Source organism: Scardinius erythrophthalmus (assembly GCF_964197995.2).
Source record: "Scardinius erythrophthalmus genome assembly, chromosome: 6".
Taxonomy (NCBI): domain Eukaryota; kingdom Metazoa; phylum Chordata; class Actinopteri; order Cypriniformes; family Leuciscidae; genus Scardinius; species Scardinius erythrophthalmus.
The window spans coordinates 44,009,675-44,034,778 of record NC_138226.1 but is presented as its reverse complement, the minus strand read 5'-3'; the positions used below and the strand labels follow the sequence as shown (position 1 = coordinate 44,034,778).

At 40.5% G+C, this 25,104-nt stretch overlaps 1 protein-coding gene across 2 annotated transcripts in view; it reads right to left on the bottom strand.

Moving 5' to 3' along the window:
• The window catches only part of usp37 (ubiquitin specific peptidase 37), a 37,462-nt gene that overhangs the window by 10,139 nt on the left and 2,219 nt on the right, over positions 1-25,104 (bottom strand). For both annotated transcript variants that reach the window (XM_081368292.1, XM_081368291.1), the window contains exons 2-19: positions 21,923-22,170; positions 19,439-19,604; positions 19,006-19,100; positions 18,811-18,926; positions 18,007-18,084; positions 17,562-17,650; positions 17,387-17,480; positions 15,794-15,949; positions 13,794-13,925; positions 12,391-12,514; positions 10,456-10,661; positions 6,864-6,981; positions 4,332-4,411; positions 3,444-3,608; positions 3,214-3,261; positions 2,620-2,737; positions 1,885-2,092; positions 1,238-1,398 (exon numbers count right to left, since the gene is read on the bottom strand). In XM_081368292.1, coding sequence (XP_081224418.1) covers positions 1,238-1,398; positions 1,885-2,092; positions 2,620-2,737; positions 3,214-3,261; positions 3,444-3,608; positions 4,332-4,411; positions 6,864-6,981; positions 10,456-10,661; positions 12,391-12,514; positions 13,794-13,925; positions 15,794-15,949; positions 17,387-17,480; positions 17,562-17,650; positions 18,007-18,084; positions 18,811-18,926; positions 19,006-19,100; positions 19,439-19,604; positions 21,923-22,096 — 2,328 coding nt within the window. In that variant the 5' untranslated portion in view covers positions 22,097-22,170. The remainder of the gene's footprint in view (positions 1-1,237; positions 1,399-1,884; positions 2,093-2,619; positions 2,738-3,213; positions 3,262-3,443; positions 3,609-4,331; positions 4,412-6,863; positions 6,982-10,455; positions 10,662-12,390; positions 12,515-13,793; positions 13,926-15,793; positions 15,950-17,386; positions 17,481-17,561; positions 17,651-18,006; positions 18,085-18,810; positions 18,927-19,005; positions 19,101-19,438; positions 19,605-21,922; positions 22,171-25,104) is intronic.

Below are 25,104 nucleotides of genomic sequence, written 5' to 3'. Positions count from 1 at the left end.
ATTACCTCTAAGTTCAGTTGTGATTCAGTTTATCAGCATATTCTACAAACATGCCGAAGACACAAATGTGATTGGAGAATTTAGCGAAACACTGACGCAAACAAATAGACCAGGTTTAAAACTCACAGGATCAAGAACTGTGAAATCCACAGCACAAATATCATCTAAAGGACGCACTGATGCACTGATGGACGGATTAAAGCACTCTCACATTACAAGGTTCTGTCAGATGCTTCATATACAGAATCATGGGATCATTATGGATTTAGTTTAATCCAATTTTGATTCATTGTTTATTTTGATTACATTTTGTGAATAAATCCTTTCAGAAATATACTTTCTCTAAAAAATGGTTTTAAATAAACATGATAGTATTATGCAATAATTTAAGACATTTCTCCTTTTATAGAACCTTCTCAGCATAAAGGGCTTTAGCGCTGTCAAGTAAAAATTAGAATTTTGAATATTCGTTAAAAAAATAAAACTGCACATTTGAATGCAAAAACAGTGCATTAAAATTTCTGGTGTGTCGAGAGGCGCGTGAGACATGATGACGTAACGGACGCGGTGTGTTTTTGTTAGCTTATCCAGTTCAGCGCGGTGAGGCTGCATCGCTAATGTGAAAATGGCGGGAAAAGCCCTGATAACGAAAACACACTCAGTTGGAGGCAAAAATCGTGCAACGACACACTTGACCAAACCTGCACATCGGTCAGAGCTGTGTGTGTGTGTGTGTGTGTGTGTGTGTGTGTGTGTGTGTGTGTGTGTGTGTGTGTGTGTGTGTGTGTGTGTGTGTGTGTGTGTGTGTGTGTGTGTGTGTGTGTGTGTGTGTCTGTGTGTGTGTGTGTGTGTGTGTGTGTGTTTTCATCAGATCAAGCTGAGCATCTGGTGTTTTGATGATGATGATGATGATGATGATGATGTAGTGAGGAGAAGTGGAGTGTTTCTGAATGTGTGTTCATGTAGTTCATTACGCTGTGTGTTGGTGTGTTTCCTCAGGTCACTGATGCACACACACAGTTTTATGCACTATTGTCACCTAATTTTCCTTGCACGCACATTAAGAATATTATATTTTATTGAACAAATGTTTCAAAAGGAATTTAGCTTTTCAGTCATTTTGACAGCGCTAAAGAGTCATTTAAAAAAGTTGTATATAAAATCCTAGGGTCCCTGACTCCGTTGTCTTCCTCTGAAGGCGAGTGTGTGTGTGTGCGGGGGTGTGTGCGTCTCTCACGTGCTCCTGCAGGCTCTGGGCGAGCGCCGCCTGCAGCTCCTGCTCCTCGCGCTCCTGCTCCAGACTGAACTGCTGCACCCAGTCCAGCTCGCCCGGCGCGCCCTCGGGCGTCTCGTTCTCCTTGTTCTCATCCATGGTCAGATCCAGAGACTCCAGAGCATCTACACACAACACAGCTCGTGCTCAGCGCTGACAATATGCACACACTTCATGTGGTCATTAAGGCTACTGGCATGTCATTTATATACCGCTTTTTACAACACACAGAGTTTCAAAGCAGCTTCACAGGGAAAATAATGCAACAGAGTTTGTTTCTAGAAGAAAATAGCATCACAGTCCAGCTTTAGTAAGTTCAGTGATGTATCATTTCTGTTGTAAAAAAATATTTAGTTAGTTAAATATATATATATATATATATATTTATAATATATATATCAGCTCAGTTCAGTTCTCATTTAATGGTGTCAATGCAGGCAGATCAATAATATTGTTGCTGAACATTAAATGAAATGCCCCCAACTAAGCAAGACAAAAGCCAATGGCGACAAAAGGCGACAGTGGCAAAGAGCCCAAACTCCGCCCGTGCCAGATTGGAGGAAGCTGGAGTGTGAAGTGGAGCCTGATCTCTAGTGAAGGCGTGTGTTTACCGGCCGGCTGTCTCTCCGCCTCCAGCAGGTCCAGGTGCTGCGTGGGGTCGTGTGCCTCGGCGTCCCCGAAGCCCGTGTCAGGGCTGCTGGTGGGCTCGTCCTCGGGGCCCGCGGAGACACTGGTGTCGTGCCGACTCAACTCCAGCACCGCCGCCAGCATCTCCTCGTCGTTGATGCCGTTAAACTCAGACGGCTCACTGTGCTGCGCCTGGGTACATGTGGAGAGGGAGTCGGTCCGATTCATTTAGGCGAACATTTAATTTGAACAGGGGTGAAAAGTTCAGGGTCAGTAAGATTTTGACAAGACCAATCACAGCAGACTGGGACATCTGACCAATCACAGCAGACTGGGTCATGTGATCATTTTAAATAGATTGCAGCAATAAACATTTTGTCAGAACCTCTAGTAAATTACATGTGATTTTGTTTAGTTGTCTGTTCAGAATTGTGGGAGAATCGTAAGATCTGTTTGTATATGCACAATACTTCATGTGGTCATGTGATCATGAAGTCTACTGGCATGTCAAGTCAAGAATTAAATGTTTTGCATTAAGACTAAATGTGAATGATATCTAAGGTTTTTTTTTCCTTGTTGGAATCGAAATAGGAATCGTTAAAATTGAAACGATATCCATCCCTCCTCGTGACATGACAGCTTCGTGGACACTAGTTTGTTGCATAAATGTTTGATTTGATTTACAAAGGCCGTGAGTCCAGCACCACTGCCCTCCTCACCTCGTCCGTCCTGTCGTCTTCTGGATGATGTCTGCGGCCGACCTTCCTGACCAGCTCCTCCTCACTGTCAGAGTCGCACAACACACTCCCCGAGCTCTCCGGCTTTACAGAGCCTTTCCTGTAACACACACACATTTACAGCACATGAGTGTGAACACACCAACACTAGGGCAGTCACGATTCCTGGATTAAAGTCGAGTACTCGATTAAAAAAACACCCTCGACTGCTATTGACCAGAAGTGGCGCGTTCAACTGAGGAGAATCCACTTTTACTAAGGCTAAGCGATACACGTATAACCTTTTAAAATCATAATATAGCAGTGCTATTGGGAAAATCTGCGCTTCAGTTCAAGAACCCAATATGATTGATTACTTTGATACTTTATTTGAACCAGTTATTATTGCTTATTATTTATCTGTATTTTAAGTCATTTTAAAGGCTGTTGTTCACTCATCTATTTTAATCACCACAATCTTTTATACGATTAATGGATGAAATAATCTGTAGATTACTCGATTACTAAAATAATGGAGACTCAATGCTGAATATGACCTCAGCATGCACATCATCATCATCAGAGGGCCGCTCTCACCGTAGTGTCGAGGAGTTGACGGACTGTGACGTCTTCAGGGTCCTGGAGCTGAAACGAAACGAGCCGTTAGCGAGTGTGAGGGCGCTACGCTAAACAACAGTCCACAGTAAACGACAGCTTTATTAAAGCTTCTGTTTAGAATAGCTTTAGCTCTCTGAGTGCCTTGAAAGGCGCCTGTAAATAACAGGTATTATTATAGTGATGATCATGAGTGCGAGGTGTGTGCTCACAGGGCGGCCTGCGCGCTCCAGCCGAGGCTGAGGGGGGGGCGCGTGGCGTCGGTGCAGTGGGACAGCAGCGTCAGGTGTTTGGGGATCAGCACCTGCTGGCCCAGCTTGCTGTTCACAGACAGCTGAGTGTTGTAGCTGTAGCGCTTCAGGTGGAGGATCAGCACCCTGCACACACACACACACACACACATCAGGGATCCTACACACACACACACCAGGGCTCCTACACACACACATCAGGGCTCATACACACACACACCAGGGCTCCTACACATGCGGTCAAGTGAAATTACAGGACTTTTCCAGCACTACTTTTGGGGTTTTCAAGCAATACAATCAGAGATCTCACAAATCAAACAAATGTATAATATTATCGTTCAAATTCTCAAAAGGTAAATAGATCAATAAAAATAAACCAATAAAGCAAAGTGGTACACAAAGTGTAGCAGATTCAATGACTGTGTGTAAATACTTTAATAATTGAAAGGATACTATGACAGAGATATCACTTTCTTTTTTATTTAACTGATTTCCCCCTCATTAATATATGACTGACCTGAAGAATGAAAGCTGTATCATATACTTGGATATTGATATATGAGTAATATCACGCTCATAGCCACGCGAAATGGCTCTATATCTGTATCAGACGGGCTCTAGTGTTCATTTTTGTTTTACCGATAAAATTAAACACTAATTTCGCATATATTGTCAGTCTTTTAATAATTCAAGTACCTTTTCATAAATATGGCTGTTTTCAAGGGTTTTCCAGGACTTAAATGTCAAATTCAAGCACTTTAAGCAGCTTGTACGAACCCTGTCAAATGTGTGTTTTCAATAGACCCACAATTCAAAGCTGCTAAAGTACGCATGTGTGTTAATCCCAACCTGGGAAGCCGGCTAAATTTGTGAGAGACGGTCGCTGCTTTTCCACTGCATTTTTCACAGGAATACTCGATCTCCTCCATCTAGAAACACAGAGTCAGAAGGTGATGAGAATTGTCTCATATGAAAAGTACCATATAGTGAAACAGAAGTCATTATCCACACACAAATTAACCTCACACTGACTGTCAGTCACAAGCATTGCTTTTACAGGCGTTAAAGCATCAGGGAAAAATAAAACCTCAAAACGGCTTTATAAAGCCAGACAAGATTTCAGGAAAACCATTCAGTAGAAGTGACAAAAAAAGGGTTAAACGAGTTGCTAGACTTAAAGGGGTCATCGAATGCAAAATTCACTTTTACATGTTTGCATATGAATGTGTCTTTGCAGTGTGTGGACAACCACCATACAGTGAAGAAAGTCCATTCACTCCTTTTATTTTAATCCTCAAGAAGTCTAAACACTCAATAATTTGGATTTTCTGAGCACTATGATGTCATAATGCTCATGCTCCGCCCACAAGCACTGATGGACTGTCCCGTATTAGCATATTTCTGCCCTCAGCCAATCAACAGGGGGTGCGGTGAGCAGTTGCTCATTATCATTTAAAGAGACATGCACCGAAACGGGTCACTGTGTTTTTGAGGAGGTAAAAGGGTGAGTTACACAACCATTGAGGAATTTTAACCAAAGTATAGTACAAACTTTACATGATCACCCTAAAGAATCACACCAACTTGTGGACAATGGGCATCCGATGACCCCTTCAACAGTTGTTTAGAGTCAGGAATGTTTGGAACGAAAATTTCAGCCAGATTTCTGCATTAGATTTGTCGGTCAGACAGAATAAAAATGCAAATTGTCTTTCTGCCAGTACATCGCATTTATAAAAAGAGAAGAAAAGAGAAAACTAGTACAGCAGTAAGTTACCCCGGTACACAAAGTGGCACTGCGCAACTTCACGTTTGTTTCACGGAAAAAAAATATAAAAATCAGGAGGACAGACGCTCTTCCTGACACCGCTAAACTAAAGAGAGACGAGGGGGCTGGTGCTGCTAGGGGGAGTTAGCAATGGAGGAGACACAATCATAACAGAGCAAAAAGATGTGCTCGCGAACGATAGCATTGTGTAGACCAGGGGTCGGCAACCTTTTTGTCATAGAGTGCCATTTTTAAGTTTCCGAGTTCATCACTGTGCCACAACACACACATAGCCTATATATATACATATATACACATACACATACACATACACATACATACATACATACATATACATACACACACTCATATAAATACACAAACATTTTACATTTTCATAATGGCTTACACAGAAATAGTACAGAAATTTAAATATTTCTCTTGAAATTTGTTTTAGATTTAGATAGACAATTTAATAGTATTTATAACTCCTAGATGCACTGATTACAATTTTCTAGGCCGATTCCGATTTTCATTGAGTTTGACCTGCCGATACCGATTTTAGCCGATTCCGATTTCTTTTTTTCTAACCACTTTACAACACACAGAATATATATATATATATATATATATATATATATATATATATATATATATATATATATATATATATATATATAAAATATCATATCCTTTTACCCAAACTGAATAATAAAAACAAGTTTAAATGAGTAGATTTTATATAAATATTTTTGAGTCTTCATTTTCTTTTCTGACATAACCTAATCCAGTTCTTGTTAAAACACACTAGACATGCACATTCTGTGCATTTTAGGCACTTTTGTTTGAAATCATATTTATTTTGTCAATCAAATGTGTGCTTTCACTTTAACTGAGCGTGAGCAGCGCAGACAAAATAGACTCGGCGGTGAAACCCTCGCTTCACTGCTGCTACGCGACGCTCCTGTTGGGCGCTCACGCGCTGCTCCCGGTGTGAATGCACTCACTGATTAACATGCACGCCGAAAAAAATATGCGTGAAACGGCCGTAATTCACGAAGTTTCCTACATGTGCGTTCCGTGTGCACATGTGATGATGGTGTTGCCCGAGACCGAGTGCATTTGTCCGGCATAAAATCGGCATATGTCCGGCATAAAATCGGCATATGTCAGACTGACCGGCCGGTCGCCGGTTATGGCCGATCACGTGAAAATCGGCTGATTTCGGCCACCAGCGGATCAATCGGTGCATCTCTAACTTAATAAAATAAGCTGTTTTTACTATGAGGAATTATTACATCAAAATGTAGATCTGTGTGCAGGTAGACTACTTTATCTGAATGAAATACATACACTTCTCTCGCATTTGCTTGCGTGCCAGCGATTAACCCTCCGCGTGCCAGTGTTGGCACGCGTGCCTTAGGTTGCTGACGTCTGGTGTAGACTGATGCGTTTGTTGTCCATGAAACAAGAATTTAGTAATCAAATTAGCATAATTTGAGCGCTCTGGGCATGTGACTAAAAGCACATGCTGTACTGGTCAGTCTCGCGCGAACAGGCCTTTAATGTTTGGCTGGTTCACATTGGACAGCGGGTGTGATGACGAGGCTCACCCTGAAGAAGAGATCCAGAGAGTCCTGTATGGACCTCATCGGGAGCGTTTTCTTGCGTCGAGGAAGATCGATGGACAGATCGTTGAACTGCTCACGCTTCGTCACCACTTCTCCACAGCTGCGCACCGAGGGGGAGACACCAGAGTCAGTCAGTCATGAGTTAACATGATACCAGCAGCAATGGCTACAGGCATGGCAATCAACAGGGTTTCATTTTTAAAAATAATTATGATTACACCCAATTCAAAACAATGTTTACAATAATTGAACAATTTTCTTAAAACCAATCAATATACAAAATCAGACATGTATACCAATAGCAACAACAGTAATAATAACATTTACATAGAATCTCTCAATTTGAAATGTCAAAAATTCTAAACAATTTTCCAGGACAAACCTTTTTAAAAATGTCCATTAATATATTTTCTGAATAACAACGTTGTCTAATATAAAAAAACATGTAAAACTATTAAAAATAATAAAAAAATGAGTTAAGCATCCGAGTCAACTCATGGCCTCTCGTGGGTGAGTGCGGTCAGGGCTGGGCAAAAAATACATTTGTTTAATCGTTTTTTAAAATGTGATCAATTCAAAGTCAATTCTCAAAGACCATGAACCGATTTTCCCCATATTTATTCATGATCACCCAAAAGCCAGTATTAGTTTCCCTCCACTGTTCATAGGCTAGCATGTTACAGCTAATGCGGTGAGATCTTATGTGTGTTTTATCTTCAACATAAGATAAGCTGATCCTGTTTGATCAAGGCGTCTGTTCTCACTCGTCCAATTTTCAGCATCAATTTTTATCTTGCATCAAAATCCTGTCTATTCATTGTATGCCTTTGAAATATAGAGCTGGGTTCTGTGTTAATGTACCCGAGTGCACCTAAAATAAAGAGTTTAATATACTGGTCTGTGGCTCTTCATTTCTTTTTATTAATTAACCACTTGTAAACTTATGTTCACTGTTCTTTTTTATAAATATAGGATTTGTATTAAATCTATAATTATGAGTCGAATCAGGGATCGAAAATGGAATTGAAAGATGGATAGTTTTATTTAATGCCATGTCAGCATCTAAGGCTATTTTCATGGCAAAAAATACAAATCCAATATAAATACAACAAACACAAGTTATATTATATATATTTTTTTTTAAATTAACATGATAAAATAACCACAACCTTTCAGGCATAATCTTACTAAATAAGTCCTTAAAGGGACACTAAGTGGGATTTTCTCCCATCTAGTGGTGAAATTGTATTTTGCAATCAAATGAATAGTGCTCTCTAGCGCCTCGCATTTTCAAATGTGTGTTGCATCTACGGTAGCCATTATGTACCAAAAAGCTATGACAGGATGTCCTCTAATAGCACTTCGAGTTTTCCTTCGGGTGAACTGGTTTGTTATTTAAAACAAACTACAACTTGACACAACGAACAAACGAATGTTACAGTTTTGAACAAACAAAACTTACAACCTTGTTTATAGGGCCTTCTCTACTTTACTCAATAGTAGAGATACTACTTTGATACTATACCTTGAAATGTGCTGGGGGTTTTTTTTATTAAATTTTTGATGTGCACAAATAAATGACAGGTACCATAAGATTTTCTTCTTCCGGTTCCTTTTCTTTTCTTCGTTCATGCATCTTACGAATGCATGAATGAATGAATGAATGAATGAATGAATGAAACATTTATGTATGACTTGAGCAATAAATAAATAAATAAATGAATAAATGTATCAATTTTCAATACCACAGGGAAGAACTTATAGGCCTACTGTCATATAGATATTTTTATCTATTATTATTATTATTATTTTTTTTTTGTCCATCCATTTAAAATCTAGGAAATCATTACATTACTTTACATAATGACATATTCAATTAAGGCTTTTTATTCATATATAAACATTGCTCAATTACCATTGCAAATCTCACCTAAATGTTTGCTCACTCAGAGTATGGGATAATTATTGGGATAATAATTGGGATAATGTGATAATTATTGGGATAATTTTGTTATAATTGCACAAGATAGCTTGTTTTTACTATATTTTATCACAGACAGCGCATTCTCTTTTGTATTTTCTCGCTTGCATGGTTAGAAGCATTTGCATGAAGAAGAACGTGATTATATAATGTAACGCTAGACAAAGGATGACAGAAAAAAATGCTGCTTTAATTGCGTTAAATATTTTTAACATGTTAAACTGAAAAACATTATTCGCACGCGTTGCGTTGACAGCAGCACGGACATAACCGATGTGTTTATGTGAATACGCGGCAAGACGGACGTTGTGACAATGTTTTCGTGTGTATTTGACTGTAAGCGCATCAATGAAAAATAGGCAGCTTTATGTGGACGCACTGGGAATGAGGCACGGGAATAAAATCACACGCAAGCGCAACCTCCGCAATTCAACGCCGAAAACTTATGATTTGCATTTTTATTATAAATTTGTGCGCATTATTTGTTGTTATTAGAGACGTCCGACGATCCGAGATTGATGGTAAAAAATTGTTTTTTTACACAGCACCCCTGCTCTCGCCAGAAGCACCCCAGGGTGCCGCGTCACCCCGCTGGGAAACGCTGGTCTATATAGGCTACTAAAAAAATTAAAATAAAAAGCCTGTAATTAAGACCTTAACATTGACTTACCTGTCGAGAAGAAAGCAGGCAACTTCAGCGTCTCTTTTGAAAGCTTTCTCCTGCATTAGCTATCCCGACATTATAATAACTCTTGTTTTTGTAATCTCCAATCACGATTCCTTTTACGGTCTTATTGTGGACTTTTTCGACGAAGAGGACTCGTTATCCTGTGACTTAACCGTGCAGTCTTTTAAACTTGCCGGGGCAGTGACAAAAGCGCCTCTCACTGCTCTGCTCCGTTTCTGCTGACTTCATACACATGACGCGGGCTCTGAACGAAAACGCGTTGTGAAAACGCTTTGGCCTAGTACTTTTTGTCCCTCTCTGCTATTATAGTTTTTCAAGATGGCGGAACTACATGGAAGCCTCCGTGGACCTACCCGTCCCATGTATATAAAAATAATAAATTCTTCGTTTACGAGGATAAGTCAGATCATTGGCAGAGGTATTTGTACACCATTGAGGACATATTTATGAATAAAAATATTGATTTTAGATAATAAAATACCTAAAAAGTTACTTATTGTCCCTTTAAGTGGAATAACTTCATAAAAGAGCATTTGACTCGTATTAAACCCAGGACAGTCCAATAAAATGTGTTTTCCAGAGAGAGGAATCTTACAGACATGCATAGACTTGGACATAGACTTCATCTTTAAGCAAAAAAGCCAAGCTTGTGTGGCCTACACGACCTCTGCTGAACACCACTGCGTCAGATCTAGCTTTAAGAGCGATTAAAAGTCTGTGTGAAGTTTCTGGATGAATTTCATATAGCTTATTATTCTTGCACACCCACTCCTCCTGCCACCTATCCAATATATACAGATTAATCATGGGTCTGATATCTGAGGGAGGAATTTGACATCCATGAACTGAGAGCTTGCGAACGGACACTGAATTGACGCCGATCTCGAAGTGCTTCGTTAGCTCACCTCTTGCATGTGATGGTGTGCTGCACCTCGAACTCCATGTTGACGGTGACGGGGCAGGTGTAGACGCGCGAGGGGTCCGCCTCCTCCGCCAGCCGCGCGCTCTGAGGCTCGTCCCAGGCCCACGGCTCGCTCTTGCAGCTCTTGTTGATCTTCTCCACGTCCTCCTTCAGCTGGTCCAGACACTGGCTCAGGAACTCATGGGCATCCTGGGAAAACACACACCATTGGCACTCACGTCATATGAACATTACGTACCCGTTCACACCAAGAACGAGAACTTTATTAACATCCGCACTAAGGCTGTTAAATAAAAATGTAATATTCGTTGAATAAAAACAAAAAAAACTGCACATTCGAATGCTAGAACTGCGCATTTTTGGTGTGTCGAGGCGCGCGAGACATGATGACGTAACGGACCAGTTCAGCGCGGTGAGGCTGCGTTTGCTTATGTGAAAATGGTGGGAAAAGCCCTGATGATGAAAACACTGTTTGTGGGAAAAATCGTGCAACGACCATTTTCAGAGCTGTGTGTGTGTGTGTGTGTGTGTGTGTGTGTGTGTTTTTGTTTATATTACATTGTGGGAACCAAATGGCCCCACAAGGATAGTAAAACCTGAGATCACCTCCATTGTGGGGACCAGCCAGCGGTCCCCATGAGGGAAATGGGTTAGTAAACATACTAAATTATATTTTTTTGAAAATGTAAAAATGCAGAATGTTTCCTGTGATGGGTAGGGTTAGTGTGTGTGTGTGTGTGATGGGTAGGTTTAGGGGTAGGGTTAGTGTAAGCGGACAGAATATACAGTTTGTACTGTATAAAAACCATTACGTCTATGGAGAGTCCCGACAAAGATATGTGCGCCTGTTTGTGTGTGTGTGTGTGTGTGTGTGTGTGTTCATCAGCTGGAAACACTGTCAACAGAAAGCACTCCGCACTCGCTCAGATCAAGCTGAGCATCTGGTGTTTTTGATGATCATGAATATGAAGATGTAGATGTAGATTGTCTTTAGAATGAAAATTTTGCTAAGAAAAATAAATTTTGCTTCTTTAAAAAAGAAATTCGAATTTAGCTTTTCAGCCATTTTGCCAGCCCTAGTGCCCTAGTCCTCTGTCTATTAGACGCAGACTGCTGATGTCATCCAACACTTTAAATGCTCAATCTCTTTAATATCGGATGGATACGGATTGTCTATGTTTTTAATCGCTCATCAGCTGTTCACAGTTTGCCTAGACTCCGGCTCAGTTTCAAAAAGAAGCCAAAATATTTTAAAACTTCTCATAACACAAAAGGTCTCTTACATTGTTGTGAGCTATTGCTTTAGCAAAGTAGTGTAACGCACTAAAATCTAACATGGCTTTGTGCTCTCATCAAATCGCTTAAGACTGCGACTCGAGTATGTGATGCCCTTTCCTCACGGGATCAGCTGATGACCCGGTGTTTCCCACGTCTCAGAGCGGCTCGGTTCACAGTGAGTGAGTGCACTGAACCTCATCTCTGCGTGTGTGTGAGCTTATCAGGCATTAGCGCCACCAGTTACGCATTATTTCCACATTTGCATAATTTCCTAAATTTTTGTGGGAAGAGGATTGCAGCGTTTTACTAGATTTGCAATGAGACGTGTTTGTAAATCCATTTTTCACAGAAACGGTAGTTTTCCGCCAAAATAAAAGCTCTTCCAAGTTTAGAAATTAGGAGAAAAGCACTGTAATTTTGGCTCTCTAAAACACCAGTGTCAATGTGATGTAGACGGAGACACTGCACCAAAAGGGTCGAGTCCACTTTAAAGTTCAGGTTCATGTCAATTCACTGCCTTTAAATTTTCACACAGAACATGGATATATTAGATTATTATTACACATATATATTTAGGTTAGCATATGGTCCTTGATGTGAACGGGCCTGAGGTCAAGACAGGAAGCTGTGAATGTCTTACGTTCTGCATGTACCCAGAGAAGCGCTCGGCTGTCGAGGAGATGGCGTTCTTCACTCGCCGGAGAAGATCTTTCTTCACTTCTGGAGGAGAGACGTCTTTCTTCGCCAGCAGATGAGCAAAGCGCCTTCATGTGGAGACAACAGACAATCATCAACAAGCTAGACAGTGTATAAACTTTTCAGTTTTCAGTAGGGCTGCACGATTAATCACAATTTACATGTAAATTACTTAAACCGAGTTGGCTTATCGTGATTATGAAATCGCAAATGCTGTGATTGTGTATGCGCAGCTTGTCAGTGAAGATCGGCTCTGTAAACGCTGCTCTCTCTGAAAGCACTGCGAGTTTGAGTCGCTTATAACCTGCATTTGAAAAAGCAACACACGTCAAACATCTTTCCAGACATGAGAACAAAAGACAACATTTAATAACATGTTTCTACTCCTAACTCACTTCATAACATCAGCTGAGCTCCTCCTCCTGTGAGATGATGAGCTTCTGACACAGAATAAGGCAGTCGTGTGTTTATTAGTCATGTTTAATCAAAGCGTTTCAATCTTCTGTTTATTCAGATACGGAGAGTGCGATGCCCGATAGGGGTTTCCTGGAATGATGTGCGTTATCTACTTCCTCGGGGCTTATGTGGCGTGTGTGAGAGACGCCCTCTGGTGTTTAGAGGGATATGTGGTGTGTGTGTGTGGGGGGGTGTGTGTGTGGGGGGGGTGTGTGTGTGTGTGTGTTGCCCTCTGGTGTTCAGAGGGATTTGTGTGTGTGTGTGTGTGTGTGTGTGTGTGTGTGTGTGTGTGTGTGTGTGAGAGAGAGAGACGCCCTCTGGTGTTTGGAGGGATATGTGGTGTGTGTGTGTGTGTGTGTGTGTGTGTGTGTGTGTGTGTGTGTGTGTGAGAGAGAGACGCCCTCTGGTGTTTGGAGGGATATGTGGTGTGTGTGTGTGGGGGGGTGTGTGTGTGTGTGTGTTGCCCTCTGGTGTTCAGAGGGATTTGTGTGTGTGTGTGTGTGTGTGTGTGTGTGTGTGTGTGTGTGTGTGAGAGAGACGCCCTCTGGTGTTTGGAGGGATATGTGGTGTGTGTGTGTGTGTGTGTGTGTGTGTGTGTGTGTGTGTGTGTGTGTGTGTATGTGTGTGTGTGTGTGTGTGTGTGTGTGTGTGTGTGTGTGTGTGAGAGACGCCCTCTGGTGTTTGGAGGGATATGTGGTGTGCGTGTGTATGTGTGTGTGCGTGTGTGTGTGTGTGAGAGAGACGCCCTCAAACTGCGCATAAAATAAATCACAGCCTTTGCCAAATTGCGTGCGGTTTCAATGAGATTAATCGTGCAACCCTATTTCTAAGTGAATGTTTAGGATTGTGTGACATGAGTTGTTAGTTTAGGGGTGAAAGCCCCCGCCGTACTTGAGGAGGGCGTTGACGGGGACCCTCTTCCACGGGATGCCCTGCTTCAGCAGGTCGCTGGAGAACGAGGGCAGGCTGAAGAGGGACTGCAGGATGGCGTTCATATAGCAGGTGTTCCCGAGGTTGGAGAATCTGCAGGAGAAGTGAACAACAGGCACGAGATGAGCTAGAGACAAACTTCAGCCGGCCAATCAGAGCAATCTCGGCTTCTCTGCAGGACTCGGAGCGATCCAGACAGACTGCAATAATGAGTGAGAAAAATAATGTGCTTTTCAAAAGAATCAAAAGCATGCTAACCTGTTCGATTACACCAAATAACAAACTTATCAGAGATTGTCTTGTTGACAACAGGTTTATAAACTACGGTTAATACAAATGCAATAAAAGTTAAGCATTCATTTGATTACCACCATCTTTTATTTAAAAAAAAATGCATTTATTCATAAAACAATCCAGGACAAAAAAATTTATATAAAAAAAGAAAATATAAGAAATGTATAACAATCCCAAAAATAGCTGCTAAACTTTCAGTGCCACATTAATAAAACGTCTTCTATAGTTTTTTTTATTTTAGACGAGTAACAAGGTGACGGTCACTGAACGGTTTTCTGAGGTAAACGTGACATTGTTCTCAAGCTGTTTTGATGATGACGTCTTTCCGCGGTTGAAATACATCTGAGATATGATGTCCAACATCCCTTCTGATGTTCGTTCATGCTAATTTCATGCTATAACTAGTAGTAAAGCGGAAGAGATTATCGGTTCACAAGCGCTTAAACATACAGCGATCTGTCATGCCATATTAAAGAGCGGTAAAAACACACTTATCATTTGCACTTCATTTTAAAACAAACAGAATTTGAAAGGTGAGACTGTTTATTATAAGTAACAAAGCTTATTGCGATTTATGGATCAGAAAACAGCGTAGACTAAAAGACCTCGAGAATAAGAATCCATATCAGTATCAAATAGGGGTGTGCTATATATATTCTATGATAATATCGTGATTGAGTTTTAATGATGTGTGAACTGACATTGAGTATGTCCCTCGCTTTATAAAAACACCTAGAGACATTTTAGTTTGTAAAATGCATTTATAATGCCCCCAATATCAGCATGATTACAAATGTGATATTGATTTTATACATTTCAATAATCAAGTAGTTAATATTAAGTGATAAATTAGTAGAGATATTTTGTCAATATCGCACACCCCGAGTATTTGTTGCCGCTAACGTTAGCGTCACACAGATGACACGTTTACCTGTCGTAGCTCATCCACGCTGTGCACGAAAGACTTTCGCTCGGGTGTTCATTCTCTGACACAAAGAAGATCCTGTGTCGTTTTCAATCTCTCTCTCACGCTAGCACAACTGGAGCCAGCGTTTATATTAGCATGTGTGCCGTCAGCACTGGTGTTTTGACAAAGACGGGGCTTGAAAAACTCTGATGTTTTTCGTTTTGGCATGTCTTTGGCATGTCTTTGGCATGTCTTTGGCATGTCTTTGGCATGTCTTTGGCATGTCTTTGGCATGTCTTTGGCATGTCTTTGGCATGTCTTTGGCATGTCTTTGGCATGTCTTTGGCATGTCTTTGGCATGTCTTTGGCATGTCTTTGGCATGTCTTTGGCATGTCTTTGGCATGTCTTTGGCATGTCTTTGGCATGTCTTTGATGCGGAAGTCTGATCCTCGCTTTCCCGGTGTGCATTTTGGTGCTCAAACTCAGAGAGTGAAATGTTGTTGTTTTTGATGCACTTTGATGCACATCGTTTCATGTTATTACGTCAGCACAAGGAATGATGTGCTGGGCTGCTCTCCACAGAACACGCAGGTAGAATGGCATTACACGCACATTATTAAACTTTAACATGTACATTGATATGGTGATCCAGTGGAACCTCAGCAAAATATCAATATTTTTGGAAAAATGACACTGAAAACATGGCACTTGTGGGGAAGCAGCAGACTGAGCTGCACTGGCAGGGTCTCGGACACTCACCCTTGCAGCGGAGGTTGAGGCTGAGCCAGAGCCGAGGGTCTGGGCTTGTTCCAGCCACCGTAGTCCAGCGTGGGGCGCACCTTCTTAAAGGGAGTCGAGTGATTGGGTAACATTAGGCTTCTTTTGGCAGACGGACACTGGCTTGTGCTGCTGGGCCTGAAAATCAAGATTTAGGAGCACAGGGTCAGATCTCATAACACTCAGCAAGTCATGCACTGATTCTAGTCTCAAAAACCCTGAGAAATCAACAGTTCTTGGTTCGAGTTACACATTACTGAGGTAAAGACTTGTGGGTCAGTAACCGCTCTGATGAATTCAGCACAGGACTCAATGAACTGATTAACTGTAACGACTAATGGGCTGGTGTTTGTGACCTGGCCTGCACTAGTTATTCTGTATGAACTTTGATTAAATGTACATTATGGCTGTGATGCTGTAGATCAGTGCCCGGTTTAGAAAGTGCACAGTAGGGCTGGCAAATAAAATTTTGAATCGAAAAACCCCCTGCACATTCGAATGCAAAAACCGTGCATTCGAATTTTTGGTGTGTCAAGACAAGTGTGCGCGCGAGACATGACGACGTAACGGACACTTTTTTTGTTAGCAGTGCGACTGCATTAATCATTTAAAAATGGCGGGAAAAGCCCTGCTGACGAAAACACACTCAGTTGGAGGCAAAAATCGTGCAACGACACACTTGACCAAACCTGCACATCGGTCAGAGCTGAGTGTGTGTGTGTGTGTGTGTGTTTTCATCAGATCAAGCTGAGCGTCTGGTGTTTTTGATGATGAAGCTGTAGTGAGGAGAAGTGGAGTGTTTCTGAATGTGTGTTCATGTAGTTCATGACGCTGTGTGTTGAAGTGTGTTTTCTCAGGTCACTGATGCACACACACAGTTTTATGGACTATTGTCACCTTATTTTCCTTGCACGTGCATTAAGGAAATTATATTTTATTGAAGAACAAATGTTTCAAAAGTTAATGCACTTTAAAAAGTGAATGTCATTTCAATAAAAGATGCGATGCTTGATTTGGTTTATATTTGCTTATTGCGCTCGCATGCGTCCTCTTGACAATACAGCACTTTAATCCTATAACATTAAAGATACTGTACCTGATATTTTTTTCTTCTATTTGACTAAAATGGCTTAAACCCCAAATAATATATTTTAAAAACAATCATCGGTGAAAAAAACAGGCTTTCCAAGCTCGTTCCAGAGACGGAAAGTCTCGGCCAATCACATGCTCAGGAAAAAGGGTGCATATTGTGCATATTGAACTCGGGGACAAAAATTATAAAATGAGCGAGAACATCATGAATCCATTTCCCAAACTGTGTTTTTGTCTTATCCTGATTCACTACAGTACGCCTATAATAAGTGTTTATATTCTGAGTATTTTAGACTGGTTCGGGTCGCACCACATTTATTAACCGCTAGAGCGCCAAGAGTTACAGACTGCAGCTTCAAGTATTGCCTTCACAGTTCAAAATTATTTAGAATTTTGCTAATATTTAAGAAATAAATTTGAATTTATCTTTTCAGCCATTTTGCCAGCGCTAGTGCACAGCCTGCTGAGTCACGGGCTCTTTACCTGTCCAGGAACGAATGGGTTTGTGTGTAGTCTTTACTTCCTGATCGGCTCCCATAAAAGGATGTTGGCTGAAGAGGAGCAGGAGTGTGTGGCGCTGAGGAAACAAAGGATTATGTGTGATGAACCCGTTTGAGAAGCCGTCACAGCAGACACACCGTGAGTGTGAGGCACTAACCCGACGCTCGGTTCTCCTCGGACTGCTTGAGCTTCTCTTTGCAGCTGAGCAGGAACTTCCTGGACGCGTCTGTGATGGCCTTATTGTTGCTGAAAACCCAGAGAAATAAAGCTTACTCTCATTTAAGTACAAAAGTCTGCATTTGATCAAAAATACAGTAAAAAGAACTAGCCTAACTAATGTAAATCTCAAGCATTATTAAAGACTAAAGATTTTGTACACGTATCCTAGTTTGGGCACCACCCCTTTAATACTGTCTTGCAGTGTGTGATGTGCTACGATTATCAAATCTTGCAGCGTGTGCATGTTTGAGATCTGAGAGAGGACAATCTGTAAAGATTCTCCTGGATGCAACCAGATTTCATAAGCTGACCGGCTTTACTAACCCCTAAACTTCTGCACAGCAGTGGCAAAATGATTGAAGTTCACACACACACACACACACCTAGAAGAGTCGTTCTCTTTGGGATAGTCCTCGGCCAGATCTCCATCAGAGCTCATCATCCTCTTCCTCTTCTCATTCCTACAGGACAGCAGTTTCTTTTAGCTGAGCTCAAGTCTATCAATATGCTTTTTAAAACAACAAAACCTAAAGTAAACTCTGAATCAACAGGCACCAATGCAAATATCTTCTAAATGTCATAATCATGTGTTAACAAACAAGTATTCATTATATCAGTGAGCTCACGTTTCTGCCTTTAATTATTAAATTGTTTAAATTAACATTTTTAAGCTGTGTGATTTTGTATATGTACATTTCTAAGACAGTCAGCTCTGATAACAGACACTGTAATGTGGACTCGTGCACTTTCTGTAAAGCTGTGTATTGTGAAGAGCGCTGTACAAATAAATGTGAAATGAATTGAAAAAGTGAAACAACACACTTTCTAGAGACCCTGAACCCAAATCTAAAGCATTGCGGGGGTAAATGTGCGGCCGAAAACAGAAAACACCGTCTAAACATTTTAATAACATATCGGTAGTCTCAATCTGTTTTTTTTTTTTTTCACGACACATTCATAATCATTACTTTACCAGTGCGCTGTGGCAAGCTTTGAGTTTGAGTTTGTGCGCTGACTAGGCTATACGTATTTTATATAGGCATATATATTATGATTTATGGCTTGTTAATATAAATATAAACGTTAAATGAACGACTACTAGTCGACTAGACATCTTTAGTCGAGGGCGGCCCTACTAGAGGCCCTGAACCCAAACCTAAAGGCATCGCGAGGGTGACTGTGCGCACCTGTTCTCGGAGAGCCCGTTCCGGCCCGGTGTGGCTGTGACCCGGCTGGGGCTCGCGAGGGGCTTCCGGGGCGTGCCGTCCTCTCTGCTGTCCAGACTGGGACGCCTCGGGGGGGTCTGCAAGAAACAACAGCTCAGTCATGTGACGTTCAGGGAAGAGTTGAAGAGTATTTGTGGGCTTGTGATGCTGCGCTACCTGTTTATCTGACGGAGAAAGACCAGAGTCGTTCTGTGCCGCGCGATTCCCAAGAACTAACCCAAAACTAGCACTTCCCTGGTTCGTCTTTAGCACTGAATGAAGGATGAAAACGACAAACACACATTAACATGACTTGCAAGAAAGAATTGACATTAGGGCTGTGCAACAATTAATCCAAAATAAATAAAAGTTTGTTTACATAATGTGTGTGTACTGTGTAATTTTGTATATATAAATACACACACGTGTATATATATATATATATATATATATATATATATATATATATATATATATATATATATATATATATATATATATATATATATATGTATATGTATATATATATGTATGTATGTATGTATGTATATATACACACACAATTGACGGGGTGTGCCGACTAGAGAGTGTAACGGGCGGACACACGCACCTGCTGGTTTACCGAGCCGGACCTTCTCAAGGTATTCCTTCATTTTTTTTGCCACCAACATGTTCAGTTTGTCCATCATGACAACACTCGAGTCTTTCAGGGTCAAAGTCACTCGGTTCGGGCCGTGCATTTGATACCACGTAACCTGCTTTACATTGTGATTCAGCTGAAATAAAATAAACAAAATGAGATTAAATAGCATTCAAAAAAACACATTTAATGCTCATGTCTTAATTAGACTGTGTGTCTAATAGTGGTTTCTAAATCCACATTTCTAAGGCGTCTAATGCTAAAGAAGCCGTCGTCCTGCAGTGTCTCTGACTGATAGTTCACACTGTTTTACCCAGTACAACTCTTCAGCATAACTGTACAAACACAAACGTCCTCCTCCAGCTCGAGCTTCACGAGTCTTTCTGTGTCAAATCTGCTCTGATTTTATCAAGGAAACGCTAGTATAACTTTGATATTGTTAGTAATATTACAAGATGAACACTTACTGAAGCAGCTTTACTTGATTATCATCATTTATTAGATCAAATATGATCATCAGGCTTTTGAGGAAGGTTTATTTGTTCATCTCTCAATCATTATTGTATGGCATTGCATTATATGTTTTAAAACTACAGAGGTTTGATAAAAAAAAAATCAAAAAAGCATTTAATATAGGGGTGTAACGATACTCAAACCAAACCGGAAAAAATATTTTTTCTTCCTTGACATTTGATTAAACATGTAACGGTACACATATTGTTTCGTGTACTCGCTCAATCAGTGCTTCAGCGGGGAGAGACCAATATAAAACAGCTGGTAAACAATGTCACATTTACCTCAGGCAAGTCATTCAGTGTCCACTAGGGGTGTGTGATATATATATCGTCTGCGATAATATCGTAATTGTTGTTTTAACGATGTGCGATTTGACATTATCGAGTATAGCCTAACGAGTGGTTTAGTCTTTATATAATTTAGTAATAAATATAGAGGCGGCCAAATATCAGCATGATAAATGTGAGTTTAACAAGTTTAATAAACAAGTTTATATTGAGTAACTTACATTTTAGACTTACACTATTTCACCAACGAAAATAGTTCATAAAGCCACACACGGCGTGTTTCCTTCAGCTGTCTGAGCGAACCCATTGACTAGGATAGATTAAGAGTCGAATGCTTCTTTCCTTGAATGAATCGGTTGAATGTCAATGATTCGCTCATTAACAGTGGTTCGCTGCCACCTACTGGCGGTTTCAATCTCACATTTCACATATCTTTTCAATTTTCAATATTGCAAAGATGAATTTTGTTGATACTGATTTCATTTGATTGGTAACAGCCCAATTGTGTCTAATTTTTATAATTGAATTTGATTAAATTTGACACAAAAGATTTTAAAAATGGTATAAAAAAGGCCTTAAAAAGGTAAAAAAACGCCCATTTTAGGTAAAAAATCAATTGAGCCATACAGTAAAAAATATTTCTGTCACCGCTGTGAACTGACCAGCACACAGAGTATGAGGAATATCAAACACTGGAGTCGTCGGCTGTCCTAAACCTGCCAAAGTACCCACACAATAAACACACTCAGCAAAATATCGTCGAATAATCATTAAAATCCCAGGAAATATCGAGATATAATTTATAATATATATTGATATGTCAATATCGCACTAGTGTCCACAGCTTGTTAGTTCACTAGAGAAGTGAACTTAACCAGATAATGATGGCTTGGTTATTTAATGTATGCTTACAATATCTGTAATGACAATGACAGCCACTGTGTAAATTACATTTCAACAACGAACTGGATTAAAAACATAATTAGTTAAGTTAAGAAGTTAATGTAAAAACTGACTGATGTGCAGTTTACATGTTTGCTGTTTGAGTGTTGATTATTATATCTAAAAATAAATAGCAAATTAATTTAAGCTAATAGTCGGGGCTCTGCTGTTAATCTTTAATATCATAGTAATATGCAAGTTAGGGCTCTCTATAGTTTACAGCATTTCAGAGATAACCGTTTATCCTTAAGATTCTTTCAATTATAATTGAATTAATTTAAAGACAGAGACACATTTTATTCGGTAAAACAAGGTTTCCTACAATAAAATAAAAAAAAAATAAAAAAAATGTATATATATATATCTGAACCGGACCTGGACTTCAAAACTGAGGTACGTACCGAACTGTCAGTTGTGTGTATCGTTACACCCCTAATTAAGTATCATATAACTTAGGCACATTACTGGCAGATATAGAGAGATGACTGATATTTCTATGATTTTATGTCCATTTAAATATCAGCATCTGCACCAAACTATAATATTTCTGCTCAGTTTTGCTTCTGAATAAATTATTCCCCTCGATATTCTCACTACATGAGCTATAAAAACTGATGCATCAAATATGATACTTCAAAAATGCTTATTTGTGTAACTTTTTAGGTGTGGTCTAAAGGTGTTAAGGACGGGACGTTTTCTGTTTCTGCACCTGGAACATCCTGGGCGCTCCGCCGCTGTTGAACTTCACCAGCAGGTTTATCTTGCTGTCTCTCTCGTGGATTTCGAAGACGCCCTCTCTCCATTTGGTGGTTCCCAGTTCCCCACAGCGGATGCGGATGCGGACCGGGCCGCCGCTGGTCAGTCTGGGCCCGGAGACAGACATCAGGACCTCCTCGATCTCCGGCACACAGAAGAGGCCAACGATCCTGACAGAAGACCAGAGACACGTGTAGACGCCTGAGACGCAGAAGGGGACAGTGTATATAAACGTACAGCACACACACATAAGATCTGCAATCACTGGCTACGTTTACATGCACAACTGTGAATGAATTCATTCCGCTATATGGATGTGAATGTAGTGTTTACATGAACGCTAATCCTGTGATCGGGTTGATGTGTGTGTTTATAAGTCACAAGCTTCAAATCGGGCTAGATTTTTGATAGATGCGCAAACTGCAGGAATACACAGAGTTTCCCACCGTCTGCTCATAATAACTATTCTCATGCAGGGCTCTACAGTGCGCCCATTTCACTCGCACATGCGAGTAAATATTTCGGCGTGCGGTGCGACGTGAAAAAATATTTGGGCGCACTCGTGCGAGTGACAGCATTTTTCTATAGAAACAGCTGCAAATACATCATGAGGAGGGGCAGAGTAGGACACTATTACCGGGAGATCAGTTATTTAGGCCTAAATCTTCAGTAGCTAGTGTGTAGCCTCATAAAAAAACTTCAGTGCCCACACACGAACTAATAGGGCCTACAGGCAAGTGAGTCAGACATGATCTTCATTTCAGATCAAACGTGAAACATACATAGGGCCTACATACAATGATAAATGAAATCTACATGACGATAAAATAGAATTAAATGAAAATCTTTTGTTTGAAAGTTTTGGTCTGATGTTCTTAACCTTACAATGAGCATTGTAAATTTAATTGTTGAATAATTCTAATAATAAAACTATAATGATAAACTTATACAACAAAAATGACTGTGCCCCCAAATGTCCATGCTCCTAATTGTTTTATTTAGGCGCACCAGTGCTCCTTGTTCAAAAATTAAGTGTAGAGCCCTGTCATACATCAGTTCTTTATTGGTTTCAAACAGCAGACTTCATATTTATCCATTTCTGGTCATAATTTGGAGTAAATGAGCATATGAGCCGCTGTGCCGCTGCTTATATTGATCACACAGTAAAAACAGGGACTGATGGGCCGTTGTCCTGCTCCACTTCACACACGCAGGGAAAGGAGGATTACAGACTGACGAGCATGTAAACGCATGTAAACGTAGCCAGTGTTTCTTTTACAGTCCCCCTGTGGTGAAAATCCAGCTTTTAATGTTGTTTATGTGTCTATGTGGTGTTATTAATCTGCTTTAAGACAAACCATGTGTGAATTCATAAGTCGACAGCATTGCTGAGTGTTTCCTCCTCAAAACTGCAGTGAACCAAAGACAGTCTCAAAAACACACTTTTAAATCGCTGGTGTTTCTGACGTCACAAACTACCTTGTAACCAATCAGATCAACGTGTGATCGTCAACCAGTGGATCTCTGAGCTGAGTGAGTGAGTGGAGGCGGGGCTCATTTGCATATTCATAGAACCGCATATACTTAAGTCCAGTCATTTTAAGCCAAAATGGGCGTTAACCTAGTGCTGGGCGGTTTGACCAAAAATCAACATCACGTTTTTTTTCTAAATTATACCGGTTTCACGGTTTTTACCGTTTTTTTTTTTTTTAAGCATGATGGGTGTTAACCACATTTTCTACTGATTGAGAGAGGAAATACTGGAGTAGATTTACTTATAATGCCCTATTTTATTGTCATGAGTGAATATTATAGAAAAAATCCACACTAATATTAATAATACAGGTTTGCAAGGCTGTTTACAAAGAGGTGCCAGCAGGACGCGCTTTAGGAGCGGCAGAAACAGTGGTTTCCCCGGTAACGGCTGTACACAAAGCAGCAACGCTCATAAACACTGCTTTATCAGGAAAGATAAAGAAAGATTCAATCGTAATAACAAAGAAACTTTTCTAAAGACCGTCAGTTCACTTCAGATACGTTAATACAGTATAAAAACACGCGCGCCGCAAGAAAAAAAGACTCTCACCCCCACACGTCTCGTGCCCATTCTAGTCAATGCTTGTGTTTCAGATCGAAGCTTCCCAGAAGCGGCTCTCCGCGCCGCTTCGCTAAATATAGGCGCCTAGTCTATTTTGGCGCACCGCGTGGAGGACGGAATAAAACCTTGTCGCAGCTGTAATGCGCCGCAGACGTGTGTTGTAAATGAGGGGCGAGACTGTGTCGCGCAGCGCCGCATTCCGATTAAAGCGACATACACCGGTATTGCGGTATATTAAAAATTCATATCGTAACAAAAATAAACACCGTTATTCGGTATGAACCGGTAAACCGCCCAGCACTACGTTAACCTTGAACAAATTGCAACAGAAGCAAACGCAACTGATTCTGTAAGGAGCCCCCCCCCCCAACCCCCCGAAGAATCCCATTAGGGGGAAGTTTCGAAAAAGACCCAAATATTCATACGCCTATTCATTCTTTTCACGTGAATAGGGTAAACATTTTAACCTTTTGATATCACCATGAAAGTTAGTGAGTTGATTACTTACATCAAGACAAACAAAAACTATTACAAGTTTTTGAAACTGTTAACATGGGCAAACAGTGCATAATCTAATTACACGTGCTAATTTGCATAAATACCACAACAGGTCTAAACATGTCTTGTTGAATCTTGTTGACACACAACAGTAAAATACTTGATGTTAAGGTGTGAATGAACCCATTTAGGCTACTCATGAGCATTAATACATAGAGGCAGGAAGAAATACTTGAGAAACCAGCCTTTATTAATGTTAAGAGATGGGGTTTGGGCCTGGGTCTGTGGGACTGTTTCTGGGGGACGAGTCTGAGGGAAGAACAGGAGACGATGGTAAGTAAGGAGAATGCGGAAGACAAAAGGTAAGTCAAATAAAAAGTGAACCCCCAGAAACAGTCCCACGGACCCAAACCCCATCTCTGCAATAATAATGAATAAAGGCTGGTTTCTAAAGTACTTCTTCCTGCCTCTATGTATTAAAGGAGAACTCCGGTCAATTTTAACATTGAGCTCATTTTTTTGTACATTTGGAGTGCTGT